The sequence below is a fragment of the Cydia pomonella genome, chromosome 14 (assembly GCF_033807575.1).
Source record: "Cydia pomonella isolate Wapato2018A chromosome 14, ilCydPomo1, whole genome shotgun sequence".
NCBI classification, from domain to species: domain Eukaryota; kingdom Metazoa; phylum Arthropoda; class Insecta; order Lepidoptera; family Tortricidae; genus Cydia; species Cydia pomonella.
Genome location: NC_084716.1, coordinates 20,006,305 through 20,026,115, shown reverse-complemented (window position 1 = coordinate 20,026,115; position 19,811 = coordinate 20,006,305). Strand labels below are relative to the sequence as shown.

General features: G+C 38.6%; 2 protein-coding genes across 2 annotated transcripts; one reads left to right on the top strand and one right to left on the bottom strand.

Moving 5' to 3' along the window:
• The first annotated feature begins 3,320 nt into the window (after positions 1-3,320).
• LOC133525140 (bromodomain-containing protein 4-like) lies at positions 3,321-6,481 on the top strand. The gene is made up of 3 exons (XM_061861399.1): positions 3,321-3,806; positions 3,961-4,113; positions 4,934-6,481. The coding sequence occupies exons 1-3, from the start codon at positions 3,564-3,566 to the stop codon at positions 5,678-5,680; spliced, it is 1,143 nt and encodes a 380-aa protein (XP_061717383.1). The 5' UTR covers positions 3,321-3,563; the 3' UTR covers positions 5,681-6,481.
• Positions 3,829-6,252, bottom strand: LOC133525141 (uncharacterized). The gene is made up of 2 exons (XM_061861400.1): positions 6,010-6,252; positions 3,829-4,937 (listed from the first exon to the last, which is right to left on the bottom strand). Exons 1-2 carry the CDS (start codon positions 6,250-6,252, stop codon positions 4,122-4,124), a joined length of 1,059 nt encoding a protein of 352 aa, XP_061717384.1. The 3' UTR covers positions 3,829-4,121.
• Positions 6,482-19,811: the final 13,330 nt, after the last annotated feature.

Here is a 19,811-nt window from a genome sequence, read left to right as displayed (position 1 = left end):
AATAGGATTTTACCTATGACCTCAACGACAGAACGGTTTGCACAAGTCGCAGTTGTAGTGTAATTTATTAAATCAAATCCTAAATTTAAGAAATGTTTATGGTAATTGTTCCCTATTATACTTAAATTTGCTCCTGAGTCCATTAGACCTGTATATATTCGTTCTCGTACCTCAAAATCAATGTAAATTCGGTTATCTCCTTCAACCGCCTTTACACCAGGAGTCACCGCACCTAAATATAGTGTGTTTGATATTGTTTTGATGGCTCCTGGTCTATTTAGTTTTTTTGGGCATTGTCTGCTTCCGGCGCTGGTCTGCCCTTGGCAGGATTACATTTGTGGCAAGTGCTTGTAAGCACATTTTTCTGACCGCACTGAAAGCAAACAATGCCTGGAATAGTGCGGCATTGTTGGTATGAATGTCCCGATTTTTTACATTTTTTACAAGTAAGTTGGTTGTTTTTATTATTTACCTGTCTTTGTGTATTATTGCTCTTGAAATTTCTCTGATTATAAGTTTTAATTTCGTTAATTTGTTTTATTTGTTTTGTTGTTTTGGAATTATTTGTAGACCCAGGTAAGCCTGAATAAGCTTCAAAACGTTTGCCTATAGCAATAAGATTTTGGATGCTATTCGAGTCGTCGACAGCCAACAGGTGCCCATATGATGGCAAAATGTTATGTTTAATTATCTGCAGTAAGGTTGTTTCTGATAATTTTGTTGTCAGCCGCGCATTCATAGTTTGCATCTCCAATATGTAAAAATGTAATGACTGGCCTGGTGATTGTCGGTGTTCTCGAATAGTTTTTTCTAAAGTATAATCATTGTCTATCGATGTAAAAAACGATCTGAAAAGATCTTGCAACTCCGACAACGAGGAGACTCCGTCGCGTATGTGCCTATAGTAATCTAAGGCTTTACCGCTTAGTAAATCTGCAAAACATTTAAGCACTTTGCGCTCCGGAGTGTCTCGGCTACGTCTGTAGTCATCAATCCTAAGGAAGAAGTCGGTGACATCTGAGTCACCTGAAAATTTCAAATTCCACGACCGCAAATGGTCCTCGCGCAATACATGCACGATGCGTTCTGTACTGCCTGTAGTCCCCGTCGTAGGGGTTGTAGTGACTGCCCCTGTTAAGGTTGAGTTGGTTTGACGGACAAGGCCCGGAGCCCCCAAATATGGTAAAATAGACTCTAGTGGTTTTGGCGTGGATGGGCCGGGTGGGTGGGCGTCTGCAGCAGCACCCCGCGGTCGTGTATTGACATACGAAGGATTGAATCCTGTTAATTCACGAGTAGTGGTGGGGGGTTTGACTTCCCTCGCACCTGTATCATGGAATTCGTCCCCTTCCTCGTCCGACATGTCGGTAAGATTGCTGCTTTACTTGTGTCAGGGTGTGCACCTAAGTATTATAAGCTAATAACACTTCGGTAGATATGTGAAGTATTGAAGTAAACTACCACTATGCTCTCGACTGGAGCGTGGTAGAAAAAATAATTTGTGGCTAAACGCTATGCTAACTATTCATAGTGTAGCCTAATAATAATTACAATAAATAATAAATTTGCTACTCTGTCACAAGTAAAGTTACAAATTAAATAGTATTGTATTTTTTAAGACCAATAATTGCATTTAATTCTTTTTTTTTTAACTGATACTAATTTTATACATTTATCTTATCGCTCTCCCAAGCTCACAGCAACCAGGTTGATATTTAAAACTTTTTTCCGGGCGCCATTGTCGTATATAAAAAATAATGTTGTTGTGTATGAGAAATAATAAGGTTTTTAAGATGTCTTTATGATTAATGGAAGTGATGCCTCGGATAAGATCCGCAGTAAAACATTTCACTTTTGGAGTGCAAGGGTCCTCTTGTTACTCTAACCTGGTTAATGGGAACTTAATAGGATATTGAAAAGATAAGACCAAATATATGACATGCAATTTAATACAATTCGCTAACTACTACAATGCACTCCGCTTTAGGGCGGGCGCTGCTCAGAATACAATCAGTTTCCCTAAACTGTCGGCGGTTGTGGGGTGACACTATAGTAAAGCTTAATCTACGATCGCGAGAAGGACGAGACGCGGGGTTTTGGCCAAAACCTGGGATAAAAGTCTAGTGCACTCACGGGTACCGAACGTAGCTATCATCCACAGGCCCGCTGGTGTTTAACGCAGCAGGCGGATCGCTGACGGTGGGCGACAGGCGTTCCTCAAGCTCCGGCTTTGGCAAGTCCGGGCGAGAACAACCCGCGGCGCTCAGGAGTTCCACAAGAAGGACCCGCGCGATGAGACCTTGGGGTCGTCGGACCGCGGCTCGGCTGTCCGACACACGGCTCGCGGGTCAGGGCCGTGCCCTACGGCTTGATGGTGGCGCCAACGTGACGCGCCTCGGAGTCGACAGGCCACGCAAGTGAAGGGGGAGGCTTGTGTGAAGCACCTCGGGATCGCCGGGCGGCACGCAGTCCACAGGCCTTGAAGACTGCGCCCCGCGGTGAAAACCAGCGTCCCCAAGACGCTCAGCACATCAGGGAGCGCGCAACGGCGCTCGGAGCAACACGACCGTCGGCCATGCTTGCGCACGCCGGCGGCACGGAAAGCACTCAGTGGGCTACGCCCTTTTCGCGCACAACACACACACACACGGCGCACTTTACATATATCCCAATCCTCCACCGGCCAGGGCAGGCGGCGGAAGGGGGCGAGGCGGTTTATTTCGATATTCAATTGGGAGCTGTATAACTGCTAGCGTGCCCCAGTACCAACTCAAAGAGCATATAATCACTACGTTTTAAGAGACGGGACTTCCATACTAGCGAGTGGAATCCCTTTGTTTCGCAAATCATTACCAAAATGTACGACAGAGAACTGCCAAAGAACCATAGTACCAATATAAGCAATTTAAATAGTGTAGTACGCTACACGCTTGCGTTTCTTATCGATATCGATAAAATGGGGAGGGTTGAAATATAGACTCTTGTCTACAAATTTTGTACTCGAAATCAAGTTAGGATCGAGTCCACATTTAAGTTGTATGTTATATAGTGGATAGTTTTATGAGTGGACTAATACGTGGTTGAGCTTAATGTGGACTCGATTTTTGTTTAGAACACCTTGTTGTTCTTCACCACTAGGAAGGATCAAAGTAGCACTTTTTTTCCCTACTAGGAGGGATCACTTTTCTTCCTTTTTTTGCATACTTCTTAGGTTAAATTATTTAATTTAATTACCATTAATTAAATTTATTTATTTATTTGTACCATAATAATTTCCTCATAGGTGATGTGAAAAGCAGTATGTAAATTTATCACGTGGTAAAGTATTAATAGACGATCGAATATGGTGCGCTCCGTACCGCGAACTTGGTCTGCTCGGAACAATATTCGATGGTGTGTACAGCGGTCCGCCGGACAATATTATTATTATTGACGGTGCGGTGGTTCGATGATTCTCCCAAAGGATATGGTGCGGTCCGCACCAAATTCGCTCGTGTAGACGGGCCACCGCACCGTTCCGAGCGTTAGTCGCGGATCTACAACCGAGCGAGACACACGTCACAATGTCGTCTGAATCCGTAAATATAGCTGAAAAACAATTAATAGTGGAAGTGTTAGAACTTTACAAAGGTTTTCCGTGTTTGTGGGATTCAAGTCACGAACTTTACTGCAACAAAGATGCCCGCAGTCAAGCGTTACAAATAATTTTAGATAAATGGAAAACGGGTTACCCGCAGGCTACTACAGAGGAAGTTAAAAAAAAACTGGAACACCTTAGAGCTGCGTATAGACGTGAACGAAAGAAGGTAGGTAAATTACAAGTAAATATCACTCTTTAAAATCAGTATTTTATTTGTAATTAACATTGTTTTTCTAAATTTAATGGACTAATCCACTTTCTTACATATTTGTAATTCCTTTATTTTTATGAACGGTAGTACAGTGTATAACTATTTGTAGGTGGAATCCAGCAAATCAACTGGAGCTGGGTTGGGAGACGTGTACACGCCGTCCCTGTGGTACTATCCATATTTGACATTTCTTCATGAGAAGACTATGCCGGTATCCCAGGGAATCGATAATATACAAGGAACTCCAGATTCAGATAGCGAGGTGGGTAGTTAAATATTTAGCACATTAATCATTCTTTCTTGAAAATCAACACGGCCTTGATTGTTAAAATATTCTGTGAATATCTGTCTCGCCGCATTACCTTCTGCAGTACGCTGTCTATCTGTTCTATTGAGATTTACTGAGATATTATTATTCCGCCAATCTCCTGGACGGAAAGTATTGTTTGTAGTATCTTCCCGATCGACACAATTCCCTGTGACGTAGTTTGTAGACTTTTTTCTTAGAAAGTTGTGTAGTAAACATGAAGCCATTACTATTATTGGTACTTTTTTAACATTCATTGTGATGGGTTTTTTGAATACCCTAAAGCGTTCAGCTAATATACCGAATGTGTTTTCTACAATTCTCCTAGCTCTGGAAAGTCTATAGTTGTATATTCTTTTGTCATGTGTCAAGTTTTTCTGTGGGTAGGGCTTTAGAAGATTTTCATTCATGGCAAATGCACTGTCTGCAACTAAACAATATGGAGCAACTATATCAGATGACGGCAACACAGATGGTCGTGGTAAATTCAGTTGATCAGACAACATTTTATCATGAAATGATGTGTGATTAAATACTCCACCATCAGAAATACTTCCATTGGTACCTGCATTTACGTAAATAAATTCGTAATTGGCATTAACAATGCCAAGCAAAACTATGCTAAAAGTTCCCTTGTAATTGTAATACGTTGAACCGGAGTTTGGAGGCTTTTCGATAAGAATATGTTTCCCGTCCATTGCACCTAAACAATGATTGAACTGCCATTTTTGTTCAAAGTCTTTTGCTATTTGTAGCCATTCACTTTCTGTTTCAGGAACCTGTAACAAAAAAGGTAAAGAGTTCAACCAAGCGGCAAAATGAACTGTACAAGAAACAAGAAGAACTGATTCAGTCTGCGGCAGAATTAATCAAAGACAGCAACTCGCAGGACACCTCAGCCGATGCCTTTGGACGCTCAGTGAGCTTTCAGTTGAAAGAATTACCAAAAGTTCAAAGATGCATAGCCGAAAAAATAATTGGAGAACTACTGTTCTACGCTAAATTAGGAGAGCTTACTTTAGATACTTCCATAAACTTTAAAAAAAACATACATACTGCCACACAATACTCCTACTACACCCACCCTTATAGAAGCCATATTTATCCGCATCATGCATTCCCGTCCTCAACGTCTCCTCAATATTCACAAACATCACAGTCACCTAAATATTCACACACATCATCTGAACAATCGCAACCATCACAGTCTCCTCAACATTCAATAAACTTAAATAAAAACTTACATACTGGCACACAATCCTCATACCACACTCACCCATATAGAAACCATTTATATCAGCAACATTCATTACCGTCCTCACCATCTCCTCAATATATACAACAACCATCCCCGTCTCCTCAATATTCACAACCATCACCGTCCCCTCAATACATACAACAACCATCCCCGTCTCCTCAGTATTCACAACCATCACCGGCACCGTCCCTCAACAATCGACACCCTCTCTACCACAAACACCGGCAGATTCGATTACTCTTCATTCAGCAGACACACATTTGAGTCAAGTTTTATTACCAGCTGACACTCTACTTGAGTTGACCCCAAGTGGGGAAACACAACATAATGAGCCAGACACTAGAGGAAGTGGTAATATGGATGTTTTTAGGGGCACAGGAAAACAACTTCAAGAATTCTTGATTTTTAAAAAATAATTACCTATGTAAATGTGTACACACATATGTGGCATTATCTATGAAAAGGGACCTAGATTATGAATACACTAATAACTCAATACCGACAACAAGGTCCCTACTCGTGGATAATGCCACATATTTTGATTTTAAATAAAAAATAGTATGAATTTTGACTTATTATTTATAAATACGTACCTTCATATAGTTTTTAAGCACTTTACATATTGCGTGACAGGTCTCTGGTATTATCTCAGACAACAGTTGCGATGATATACTTGTACCAAATTTGAGTTCGCTGAATTCTCTCCCTGACGCGAGATATTTTAAGGTTGCTAGCAATCTCTCTTCAGCTGTCACAGCTTTTCTCATGACTGTATCGGTTTTAGTTATATATGGTTTCACAAGTTCAAGCAATTCACTAAATGAATCGGAACTCATTCGGAGATATATACGAAAATCGTCATCATCAAGGTCTCTCACAAGTCGCACATGACTGTATGACTCTCGGTTTTTTAAATAGAATTTTGCCCATTGTTTTCTTTTTTTCCTCTGCTTTTTGATAGGTGTAATAGCTACGACGGATGCCACAACTAACGCGATTTTAGTTTGTTTGGATAAAGTCGGAGGCATGTCGACCTCACCGTTCCGTAGCACGAAAAGCACTGGACGGTGTTTGTACGGGTGCGGTGGTGTGGCGTGTAGAGCGCACCGCACCGGTCCGTCGGTTCGACGCACCATATTCGAACGTCTATTAATACTTGTAGCAAAAATCTTTCCACCTTAAGGTGGTATTCCATCTATCCAATTTCTTGGTCCAATGTCATTGCGGCTCACTCTGTCATTAATCAAAATGTGAGACGCAATACACATTGGACAAAGAAATTGCATAGGTGGAATACCACCCATAGGCGTTAACACTTGAATCCCTCACTACGCTAGGATTCTATTTTAGAATACCTCGTTACACTCAGAATGTAATTATAAAATCCTTCACTATTTTTTTTCTTATTTTTTTTTTATTAACAGCACTATTTTCAAAATGATCTGCAGATACATGTTTCAATAAATGTAACTTTTCTATGGGAAGATGTATCAGGTCTTCGTTCCCAACAAATTTAACCCACTGCCTGCATCTGAAAACATACAGCCTTGGTTATGTACAGTTTATATTCCAAGTGTTTGCTAATGAGATGATCAACTGATTATTTAGCGCTAATATGCATCTATAAATCATGTTTTTTTGGCATCCAATTATCAACAACCCTTTATCAATGCTCTAACTTTTTATGTATTTATATGTCTGTTAATCATGAGAACCGGTCATGGTCCTACTGGGCAGTAACCCTGCCTATGAAGCCGATGGTCCCAGGTTCAAATCCTGGTACGGGCATTTATTTATGTTATGACCATGCATATTTGTTCCTGAGTCATGTGTGTTTTCTATGTATTTATATGTATATATCGTTGTCTAAGTACCCACAACACATGTCTTATTGAGCTTCCTATGGGATTAAGTCAATTTGTGTAATAATGTCGTATAATATTTTTTATTGATCACAAAAAGACAGATTAATTTACTTAAATTTCAGATTAATATATTAAATAATTACTAGATTTAAAAAAATGTTAAAAAATGACCATTAATGCATAGATTATAGATAATTTTTCACTGAAAATCTTCGACGAATTAATTTTGTGTCATATTGCATGCAAGTTCTCAGGAAATTTCACATATTTTATTTAATTACTTACACTGATATACAAATAAACATACAATTATCGATAGTTTTAGTACATCCCTAGTTCACAACTAAAAATAATATAAAATATCAAATTTTCGATGTGTTTAAAGCCTGCTGCACCAAAATAAGGTCAAAAGTATCTAAAGCAATACGTACCGGTCTTTATCCAAGGGAAATTTCGCCATAAAATCCCTTTTTTCGTGATTCGTGATTTTCTCGAGTGGCTCGCTTGCCACATATTTCACACTTAGTAAACCGTTTTCTCGGTGGCATTGTAACAAACTCGTTATTTACTCTGATCACGGTTCACTATTTTCGATATTTTCACTAAATAATAAAGAAATTGCACGAAATACCTGGACAAAACATTGAAGCCTTCATAACAAACAAAACAATTAGACTGACAGTTGACTTGATGTAAACTTGACAGAATAAATAGCACTGACGTTTTATTTTTCTCCGTTGGCAAAGATTTGCGAAACAAGTTCCATACAAAACTTATTTTGTTCCTAGTTGCGTCAGCCTGTACCAACTGACCCATCCATCGTCGATTCTAGAAAAATCCCCCGCCCTCCGTTTCGATCCATATCGACGCATCAAACGTCAAACCAACTTAAACCTTTTCCAAATCATATGACTCTCGAAAAAATATCAATGCTCATTAATACTTGTAATATTTTAAGTGGTTAATAATAATTACTAATAATTATATTTTTATCATACGTTTTCTACCTTGTTTCATTCAGAATACCTTCTTTCCGATGCGGTAACTAAACGCATAGTCTACTCTCTGACAGTTCTCCTGTCAAAAATTTCAACCTTTTGACACTTTCATAATCTCTATTTATGTTTCATAAAAATTCCGAAAATGATTCTAAAATACTAATTAAATTAGGATGTGACCTATTTGAGCAGTTAGGGTAAACCAGGAGGATCATTTTGATATGCATGAAGCCAGGTTTGGTTCAACAACCTCCGCGCAATCCGGGTGACAAGTTCCGTTCAAGTGGCATACTCTTTAGACTTGTTTCTTCGAAACCAGTTAACCAGGAAGCAGGATATGCTAATCAACCTACAGCTGAGAAGGTACATTATAGTTTTACATAAGTGTCATACTCTGGTGTATGTTATTTTGTTGGAAATGCGACAGTCATGTTGTACCGGTTATCTTGTATGGAAAAACATGTATTTATCCTAGGCAAATACGTAGCATCGCTACATATGTAAAAAAATACCTTTGTTATTTCTGTAATTACATTTGTTTAATAAATATTTTTTCTATAAAATGTTGTGCGGACCGCGATGGTCATTTCATTTCTTAAAACAGACCCCGTACGAAACTAATTGGTGACCCCTGCTGTAAAACAAAAGCGCGCGATAAAAATTATTTCATAGCAAGCGATCCGACCGCATACGCATGGCGGCCATGATCATTTGGGTTTCTAACAAGAAAAGGTATCCGTTTTAACTAAGTATCCTTCTGTATGTATGAATTACGGGTCGATTTCGTGTCCTACTTCCTTTATTGAATTAATCTCACTTTCTAGAAGTTGATACATGGGGACGACCGTAGACAAGAGTCAACCCTATTGTTTAGGTAACTCGGCTCATATTAGTACGATTCAGAGTTGTAGAAATATCTAGAATTTTCAATACAAGAGGCGAACCTTAGTAATTTTCCAAGCTTTCTATAGACCTTCTAGAACGTTATCTCGGGTTCCCTAGATAGATAGTTTGGTATTATTACTTACTACGCTACCTTATTTAAACTAGAGAAAGACTCACCATTGTCAAGCGTCATAACAGAAGAGTGGAACGTCATCAGACAGAACTTAGAAGCCATTCAGGAGCTGTCAGTGAACAGATGCTACATGAAGACACCAGCGGGAAAAGGCTACCAACTACACTGTTTCAATGACGCCTCTCTACAGGCTTATGAAGCATCAGTCTTTTTAGTTTACGGCTCAGAGAAAAGCTTCATCATTGGTAAATCCCGTTTAATACCAAGTAAAGATCAGGAGAGTCTCAAGATACCCCGTCTTGAACTATTAGGAGTACTGATTGGCAGTAGATTGATATAGTTCGTTCTTAAATTCTTCCGGCAGAAGATAGTAAGGCAAGTCTTATGGACCGACAGCCAGATTGTCATAGAATGGTGTAAATCTGACAAACTATTACCACCTTTCGTTGCCAAAAGGATAGGAGATCAGAACAAATAAAGATCTGGAAATCAGATACCTTCCAACAGACCTAAATCCAGCGGACGTAGGCACCAGACCCACCTGTTTGAGAGAGGACAGGGAGAAATGGCTGAGTGGTCCACAATTGCAGTGGACCCACCAGTTCTCTCTTGACTGGGGAGGGTCTTGGGATCCAAGAAGACGAAGAACTGATGGAAATAGATGATCCAGATATACCTAATGTGAACCCGGTGGAAACGGAAGATGGCACAACTGCAAAATAGATAATAAATCAAGAGAATGGTCAGATGCCAGACAATAAGTTTCAAAAATTGAAAGAAATTCAAGCCGAGTACTTTCCTCTAAAAGTAGAGGGAAAAGTAACTGAGTTTAAGTTTGAATTTAGGCATATTTAAAGATATAGATGAGTTACTGAGGTGTAAAGGTCGTATGGGGGGAGAGTCAGTTATGCGTTTGCTGACTCTCCCCAAACTGGTGTGAAGTCCCGGTTCATCCGGGTCGGGACCGCCGGGGGGGTGCTGAGGTGACGTGCTTGCGAGCCCCCAGCACCCCCCTTAACGGCATGGACGGAAACGCCGCAGGGGAGGTTAGTGGGTATTCTCCTCCTCTCCCTCTGAATAGCAGAGGGGGTTACGGAAGGAGCGAGTCCCACATACCGCCCCCCCAATGGGCTTCCCTCGCCCGGGGGGCGATGATGCGTAAAGGCATTCACCCCTGCGTCAACAAAAAAAAAAATTCCACAAGGAAGAAGCCAAGTTCAAAGGATCATGAAGAAATGCCCTGAATGTATGAAACATGACGGAGGGCCATATAGACTACCGGAAACTCATGCTTTACCGAATAAGAGGGTCAACTATAGTTCTCCATTTACATACGTTGGTACCGACTACCTAGGACCACTTCTAGTTAACAATGGGAATGGCAATTGCAAAAGGTGGATTAGTCTTTATACATGTTTTGCTGTAAGAGCCATTCATCTAGAAGTTGTAAAGGACCTAACAGCGGAAGGTTTACTGGCCTTACGCAGGATGATTTCAGCAAGAGGAGTGCCTATCTTGATAACGTCTGACAACGCAGCTCACTTTAAGTTACTCTCGGAGATTCTTCAGAATCCATAAGGCGTAGATAAAGAAAACTGTGTAATTACAATTAATTTAGCGCGTTTTCAGTGTGTGTACCAACGAGAACGCAAGTATTTACATCAAATATTTTTTGTAGGTATAGCAATCTGTCAGTAAGCCGCAGTCTACGTCGGAAATAGATGCCTCAACCTCACTGTCCAAGGCCCTAGATCACGCGGCCGCGGTAGGCCTAAGAAGCGCTGGCTGGAGGTCGTGAGAGCGGACATGGAAGAGAACAATCTCACATCTGAGGATGCCGAAGACCGGGCAAAGTGGAGAAGATTAAGTAGGAAAGCGGACCCTGGCGCTAGGCTAGGTGGAAGAAGATAGCAATCTGTCAGATTTATATAATGTATATTCTCATTTCTTTCTTAATTTTATTTTTCTTTTCCCTTTGTAAGAATTCGATATGTTTTCAGATTTGTATGATTTGATATGATATATTTTTTAAATCAAATTCTATAATGAAAAGTAGCTACTGTATGTAATTGCATAATTTCTATAGTTTTTTTCTTATTTAATGCATGTTAATTATAAGATGTAATGTTTTGAAAAGATGTGTCCCGCCGAGTTTCTTGCCGGTCCATATTGGGATACTGTTGGAAAGTGCTGGCTGTTCATATTGTCTATGATCGCGGGAATATTTGAATTTGTTTTCTTGACATGGTTTTCTATTTTGATGTCATTATATCGATCGTGTAACATGTGTTGATTTTCTCTCTGAATAAACCTAATCAATATTGCATCAATATATTCCTATTATTTCGTCACTGCTTTCCACCATCAGTGGTAGCAGAGCGTGGTTAGTAAAATAAAAGTGATAAATAAAATGGAAGAATAAAAAAGTGTAAAAGTGAGAAAAGAAAAATGGGTTCGAATTTTCGTAACATCGAAACATTAACGAAATCTAATTACGACACATGGTGCCTACAAGCACAAGCAATCTTAATAAGAAGTGACTTGTGGGAATACGCGAGCGGCGAAAAAAAGTTATTGGAGACCGCGACTACTGATGAAAAAAGTGCTTTTGAAAAAGAAGATAGAAAAGCAAGGTCTGAGTTATTACTGCTAATATCTCCAGCAGAACTTAAGCAAATTAAAGGTTGCAACACGTCAAAAGAGGTATGGGATAAATTAGTATCCATCTATCAAAGCTCGGGACCAGCCAGAAAAGCTACCCTATTAAAACAATTAGTTTTGAAGAAAATGTCACCTCAAGAAGATGTGAGAGACCATCTCAACAACTTCATGGATGTCGTAGGTAAACTAGAAGACATGAAAGTCACTATCAACTCAGAGCTGTTAAGCATAATGATGTTGTACAGTCTGCCTACAAATTTCGACAGCTTTAGAACGGCGATTGAGTCGAGAGATACTTTGCCTAGCCCTGAAACTCTCAAGGTAAAAATAATCGAAGAACATGAAGCAAGGAGGCAATCTAAGTCCCAAACTTCAGAGGCATTCTACGTGAAAGCAAAGAAAAAGAGTTTAATGTGCAGCAATTGTAATAAAAAAGGGCATTCAACGGAAGATTGTTGGTCGAAGATAAAACAAAAGAAAAACGTAAACAAAAATCAACAAAAGAGCTTCAATGTATGTCTGACAACTGAAAGTACTGATACGTCAAAATTCAAAAATGGATCGTGGTGTCTAGACAGCGGCTGTACGTCGCACATGACAGGAGAAGAAGATTTGTTGACAAACCTAATCCCTGTGTCTGATAAATTACGATTGGCGTCAGAGAAGCATACTGCAAATGTAGAAGGTAAAGGAAAAGTGGTACTACATGCTGATGAGTACGAATATATTTTAAAAAATACGCTTTACGTTCCGGACTTGACAAATAATCTAATGTCAGTAAGCAAAATAACAGATAATGGCTTTAAAGTCTTATTTGAAAAGAATCAAGCTAGTGTACTAGAAGACGAAAGTGTAATCTTAAAAGCAAAGAGAAGAGATGGGTTATACTACCTTGAACTTGAAGAGTCGACGGAGACAGCAAATTTCACGCCTGTAGTAGAAAGCGAAATTATGAAGTGGCATAAAAAATTAGGTCATGCTAATGAGAGAGACCTGAAACTAATGCAAAGAAATGAGATGATAAGAGGACTTGATTTCAAAGAAAAATCTCTTGAACCATGTGAAACCTGTATCAAAGGTAAAATGTCAACTCTACCATTTCAAAGCTATGGTGAAATATTCTCTACTGAGCCTCTACAGATAATATACAGTGATGTATGCGGTCCTTTCGAGCATCAATCATTGGGCGGTTCGAAGTATTACGTCACGTTCATAGACGACTTCACAAGATACTGCTGTGTATACTTCATGTCAGAAAAAAGTGAAGTTATCGAAAAATTCAAGGAGTATAAGAAGAACGTCGAACTATTCCATAAAACCAAGATACAGAACCTCCATACAGACAATGGTGGTGAGTACCGATCAAAACCTTTCGACAACCTCCTCAAAGAGTATGGTATAAACAGAAGACTGACTACTCCTTACACACCTCAATCGAACGGGTGTAGCGAGAGAAAAAACAGATCTCTGATGGAAAAAACAAGATGTCTAATGCTTGACTCCAATGTCCCTCCATATTTATGGGCAGAGGCAGTGAACACTGCTAATTACCTGATAAACAGAAGCCCAGCAAGAGCTCTGAAAGGAAGTTCGCCCTACGAGAAGTGGACAGGAAGAATACCATCAGGAAATCACCTACATGTATTCGGAAACAGAGCGTTTGTTTTGAATAAAAATCGCAGAGGAAAATTGACTGCGAAAGCTATTGAAGGAGTGTTTATAGGATATGCGAGAAACGCAAAAGGTTTCAGAATATACATACCGGCGAAAAATGACATTGTTATCAGCAGAGATGTACGAATAATGGAGAAGATGCATTTCAAAATTAATACTGATGAACAATATGAAAATATTCAACGAGCACGTTCAGAATCTAAAAAAGAAGAAATTGAAATTGAATTAGAACCTTGTAAAACTAATAATTACTTACCTTTTCAGGAACCTAATCAATTTTCTTCTGATTCAGAGTCTTTTTTCCAACCTGTTGTTGCTGATCCAGAAATTTCAGAGCCATTTGAGATACCTGACCCTGCTCCAAGTGCAAGACCACAGAGAGTAGTGAGGCCGCCAAAATGGACACGAGATTACGAGCTAAGTAGTTGTGTTACTATGTCTGCGTCTGAAAATAAAACTGACTGCTCGCTACTTACTTATGAAGAAGCTGTGACAAGCACGGACAAGCGAAATTGGGAGAAGGCAATTCAATCTGAGAAGGATTCACTCGAAAAGAACAACACGTGGGTAATAGTTGACAAGTCAGAAGCCAAAGGACACAAGATTCTGTCCAACAAATGGGTATTTAGAATAAAAGATGACGGTACGTACAAGGCGAGATTAGTCGTACGTGGCTGCGAGCAGAAGGGTAACCTGGATTTTGAAGAAATTTATAGCCCAGTTGTAAGTCAATCTGCTCTAAAGACATTATTAGCCGTTGCCGCATCTAAAAATTACTACTTCATGACTTTTGATGTCAAGACCGCTTTCTTATATGGCGAACTGACAGATGAAGTTTACATGAAACTACCTGTTGGCTATGACATTGGCCAAAATGGAACGGAAAAAGTTTGTCGATTACGAAAATCACTATACGGATTAAAACAAGCTCCGTTCACATGGAATAAAACCTTTACCCGAGCGATGTTTGATTTAGGGTTCAAGACAATAAAAACCGAAAGATGCGTATTCGTAAACGAAGACAAGTCAATAATAATTGGATTGTTTGTTGACGATGGACTGGTCATAGGAAAAGACCGAAAAAAGATAGACTGCTTATTAAAAAAACTTGAAACAAAATTCGAGATGAAAAGAAATGAAAATCCAAATACTTACCTGGGTATGGAAATTCATAACTCCAAAGAAGGAATAAGGTTGACTCAGAAGACTTATATTAACGATACTCTGGCAAAATATAATATGAAAAATGCTAAATCTTGTGACACACCTGGAAGCAACGATGCCAAGTCGACACAGGAAACTCCTCAGGAGAAGGAATACCCCTATAGAGAGGCAGTGGGGAGTCTACTGTATCTATCGACCAGAACGAGACCTGACATTGCACAGGCTGTAAATTTAGTTAGCAGAAATGTTGAAAATCCGACTAAACAAGATGTCGTAAAAGTGAAGAGAATATTCAGATATCTAGTTGGAACGAAAGAGAAGGGCATACTGTTTAAAAGAAATAGCCCGTTAGAAATTATAAATGCCTACTCGGATTCTGACTATGCGGGAGATCCGAAGACGAGACGAAGCACATCTGGCTCAGTACTTATGATAGCAAATGGACCTGTTTCATGGGCATCCAAGAGACAACCCATAGTGTCCCTTTCATCTACAGAAGCTGAATTTATTGCTGCAGCAGAATGCTGTAAAGAAGCGTTATACTTAAAATCGTTTTTAAAGGAAATAACAGATATAGAAGCAAAAATAAATCTTCATGTCGACAACCAAAGCTCGATACAGCTAGTAAAATCTGGTTCCTGCAACAAAAGATCTAAGCATATAGACGTGCGATACCATTTCATACACGAACACTTTGTGCAAGGGCTGATCAACATAAGCTACTGCCCAACCGAAGTACAGTTAGCAGACATAATGACAAAGCCATTGGGTAAAGTGAAGTTTGCTGGACACTGTGAGACGTTAATGTGTGGATAGTGCCATACTGCAGCCACATGAGCATCCACCAGGAGAAGGTGTTGGAAAGTGCTGGCTGTTCATATTGTCTATGATCGCGGGAATATTTGAATTTGTTTTCTTGACATGGTTTTCTATTTTGATGTCATTATATCGATCGTGTAACATGTGTTGATTTTCTCTCTGAATAAACCTAATCAATATTGCATCAATATATTCCTATTATTTCGTCACTGCTTTCCACCATCAGATACCCTCCTCCAAGAGGTGTAGGGTTAGAGCCGGTGTAACCTTATTTGACGTTCATAAGCGCATTGTAATATGCCTACTTGAATAATAAACTATCTTTATCAAAATTGCACATGTAAATTTGAATTTTGAGTCATCCTTTATGCGTACAATATTGTAAATGTAGTTGAAATGCACACATTTTTAACTGCGGCGACATTTGTCTCGAATTTACTTACAGAAGGTATCGATACCGACGATGAGAACGTATCTAATAGACATCTATGTGCATTACGGTCTAACATTAAAGCAGACGATGGTTTTGGCCTATGAATATGCTGAACATTTGCAGAACATTACATATTACACTTCCTCGAAAACGAATTCCACAAGCTAGTAAAGACTGGGTGTTGGGATTTAGAAAGAGAAACGGAAGGAATAGTTTGAGGAAAAGATAATACAACTGCAGCTAGAAATTTTGCATTTAACAAAACTATTATAAATGAAACAACGGTTTTATGTAGCGGAGAGCTATGAACGATCACGTTTATTCTTGTAACGGTTAGACGGAAGTGACATACATGTCAAAGACAATTAACCATATACAACGTGTCCCAAAACTCAACGATAAGCCGGCACCAGAGGTGGAGCTGCTTATGATTAGTCGAGAAAAAATAAGGAAAAAAATATATCTCAATTATTTTAGAAATTACAGAAAAAAAATGAAATTCATTGAAAATCGACATCCCTAATGGTATTTTTAACGACCATGTCTACAAATATTCAAATATTACTGTTTTTTATTTTGTTTTTGGAAACTTCAGTAGCCCTGCTATCTAACACAGTTCTTAAAAATACCAAAATACATGTAGTTTTTACACAAAAAATATTCAAAATTCATTTTGTCCCTACAATTTTGAAAGATTGTTTCTTACAGTCCACTTTCAATCATCATGGTGTAAAAAAATAGTATCGACACCACTATGGCAATTATTTTCAAAAGTTGACGCAACTAACCAAGATTCCAAAATGGTATAATACTTTGGGAAACGTAGTCACAACAAAAAACAACGAATTTTTAAACAAGAACCGACATTTTTAAATGTTGATATTAATCACTTTTGAAAAGGGTTGTTGTTGCAAGTTTTAAAATTTCAATGGAAAATGTGGGTAGTTAATACAATTTTCAAGTCAGTACACTCTGATCCTTTGTTCGCTGTGCACCGTTCCGTATTAATTGATGTGGCTCTCATACTAACAACTCTTGGCTTTGCTTTTTGGACTGGTGATCTGCAAACTGTACTGACCTGGCATTATTTTGGACTGTGATTGTGTTTTGTGTATTGGACTTTTTCCGTATTCTGGATTGTTTAGCGTTTATCATGCCGCTACCGTACACACCGTTGGAATACGCTAATATGCATCTCATTTATGGAGAATGCCGATGCAATGCTAACGCTGCTAGCAGATTGTATCGAGAAAGGTACCCAAATGTTCAAAGACATCCGGATTATCGAGTGTTTATTAATGTACATCAAGCCTTTGCGGAAGGTCGTTTACCATTTGACAGGAGACACACTGGAAGACCTAGATTGGAACGCGATGAAGAAGTTCTCAATGAAATAGAAAACGATTCAACTACCTCGGTACGTGCCATAGAACTAGCTACGGGAATACCAAAAAGTTCTGCACATCGAATTCTAAAACGTCACAGACTTCACCCATATCACTACAGGCGTGTGCAGACGTTACTACCGCGGGACTATCCACATCGGGTCGCATTTTGCCGTGCGATGCTGCAAAAGCACAGGGAAGATCCCCAATTCTTAGACAAAGTTCTATGGTCGGATGAATCAACCTGCAAGAAAGATGGCTATTCAAATCTACACAACTTTGGAGCAATGAAAATCCGCACTTGATGAGAGAAGACAAATCTCAGTATCAATTCAAGGTTAACTTATGGACGGGCATCTTAAATGGAAATGTAATTGGACCCTTTGAGTTACAAGGAAACCTTAATGGTGATGGCTATTTGACCTTTTTACAAAACGACTTGCCTGAATTATTAGAAGACGTGCCTTTACGTGATTTACAAAACATGTGGTTTCAAAATGATGGTTGCCCAGCTCACTATGCCCGTGCAGTGCGAGAATACTTAAACCAAGAGTATCCAGGGCGTTGGATCGGGCGACTTGGTCCTATCTTGTGGCCACCCCGTTCGCCCGACCTGAACCCCCTGGACTTCTTCTACTGGGGCTGTCTTAAAGACAAAATCTACTCAAAACCCATAGCAACATTGGACGAGCTTCGCCAAAAAATCACACAAGCTGCGGATCATATCAATGGTAGAAGATATGCACGACGGATAAAACGATCATTTCTAAGGCGATGTCATGTCTGTATTAATGCCGGTGGCAGGCAATTTGAACATTTACTGTAGTATTAATAATGTAGTAAATGAATTTAAAAAAAAGGAAAAAAAAATTGTACAATTTCTTTGCATTTATTCAACATTTTTCAACAACAAAAATCCTTTTTTGGGTACAGTAAAAGTGATTACCGCCAACATTAAATAATGTCGATTCTTGTTTAAAAATTCGTTGTTTTTTTTTGTGACTAGGTTTCCTAAAGTATTATACCATTTTGGAATCTTGGTTAGTTGCGTCAACTTTTGAAAATAATTGCCATAGTGGTGTCGATACTATTTTTTTACACCATGATGATTGAGTGGACTGTAAGAAAAAATCTTTCAAAATTGTAGGGACAAAATGAATTTTGATTATTTTTTGTGTAAAAACTACATGTATTATGGTATTTTTAAGAACTGTGTTAGATAGCAGGGCTACTTAAGTTTCCAAAAACAAAAAAAAAACAGTAATATTTGAATATTTGTGACATGGTCGTTAAAAATACCATTAGGGATGTCGATTTTCGATGAATTTCATTTTTTTTCTGTAATTTCTAAAATAATTGAGATATATTTTTTTCCTTATTTTTTCTCGACTAATCATAAGCAGCTCCATCCTCTGGTGCCGGCTTATCGTTGAGTTTTGGGACACGTTGTATAATACCAACATACACAGTCCATTTGATGTTACTATACTTAAAATATACACATCTTAACACCCCAACTACAGCAAATAAACAAAGCTTTTATTTAGGAGTAAAAAAACTTATTTTATTAATATTGACTAACTCCCATAGCTTCTATACATTTATAATGTTTGATTGCACATAAAGCTTTTGTTAACACATCAGCAGGCATAGCAGTAGTTGGCAAATAATTTAAATTAATTATTTTATCATTTACTGCATCCTTCACAAAATGATACCGAATATCAATATGTTTACTTTTTCTATGACAACCATAATTTGCCACCAACTTCTGTGCACTCTGACTATCATTGAACAATGGTACAGTATAACAATCACCATTAATTTCATTTAGCAAAGCTCTGAGATACAAAGCTTCTTTGCAAGCTTCTGCTATCGACATTAGCTCCGATTCCATACTAGACAAAGCGACTGTCCTCCGTTTCTTGCTAAGCCAGGAAACAGCTGAGCCTGACATTTGAAAAGTTTTTAGTTTTGCTTAAATACCTAAGTATTCTCTTGGCATAATTCCAATGAACTTTAGTATAACATTTGTTAAATTGACTAAGAAAACTAACACTGAAAGATATATCAGGCCTAGTCATCAGTCATCACTGACAAATACATAAGGCCTCCAATAAGGTTTTGATATGGAATTTCTTTATCACAAATTTCTGATTTCTCTATACTTAATTTACATTCCATTGGAGTACTAGCCTCTTAACATTTAGACATATTAAATTTTTCTAACAAATTGTTTATATATTCTTCCTGGTCTAATGTAATAACATTTGCATTTTTATCGATTTTAACACGCATACCCAGGCATTGCTGAACTTGTCCTAAGTTTTTAATATTAAAATTAGAACTCAAAACAGAAACTAATTTGTCTGTCTCTT

Bases quoted from the DNA above. Each gene is read 5' to 3' on its own strand.
- LOC133525140 (XM_061861399.1), top strand. From the start codon at position 3,564: ATGTCGTCTGAATCCGTAAATATAGCTGAAAAACAATTAATAGTGGAA. The intron at 3,807-3,960 runs GTAGGTAAATTA...AACTATTTGTAG, and splicing joins ATAGACGTGAACGAAAGAAG to GTGGAATCCAGCAAATCAAC. The intron at 4,114-4,933 runs GTGGGTAGTTAA...TTTCTGTTTCAG, and splicing joins CTCCAGATTCAGATAGCGAG to GAACCTGTAACAAAAAAGGT.
- LOC133525141 (XM_061861400.1), bottom strand. From the start codon at position 6,252: ATGAGTTCCGATTCATTTAGTGAATTGCTTGAACTTGTGAAACCATAT. The intron at 4,938-6,009 runs GTACGTATTTAT...TTTTTGTTACAG, and splicing joins TGCTTAAAAACTATATGAAG to GTTCCTGAAACAGAAAGTGA.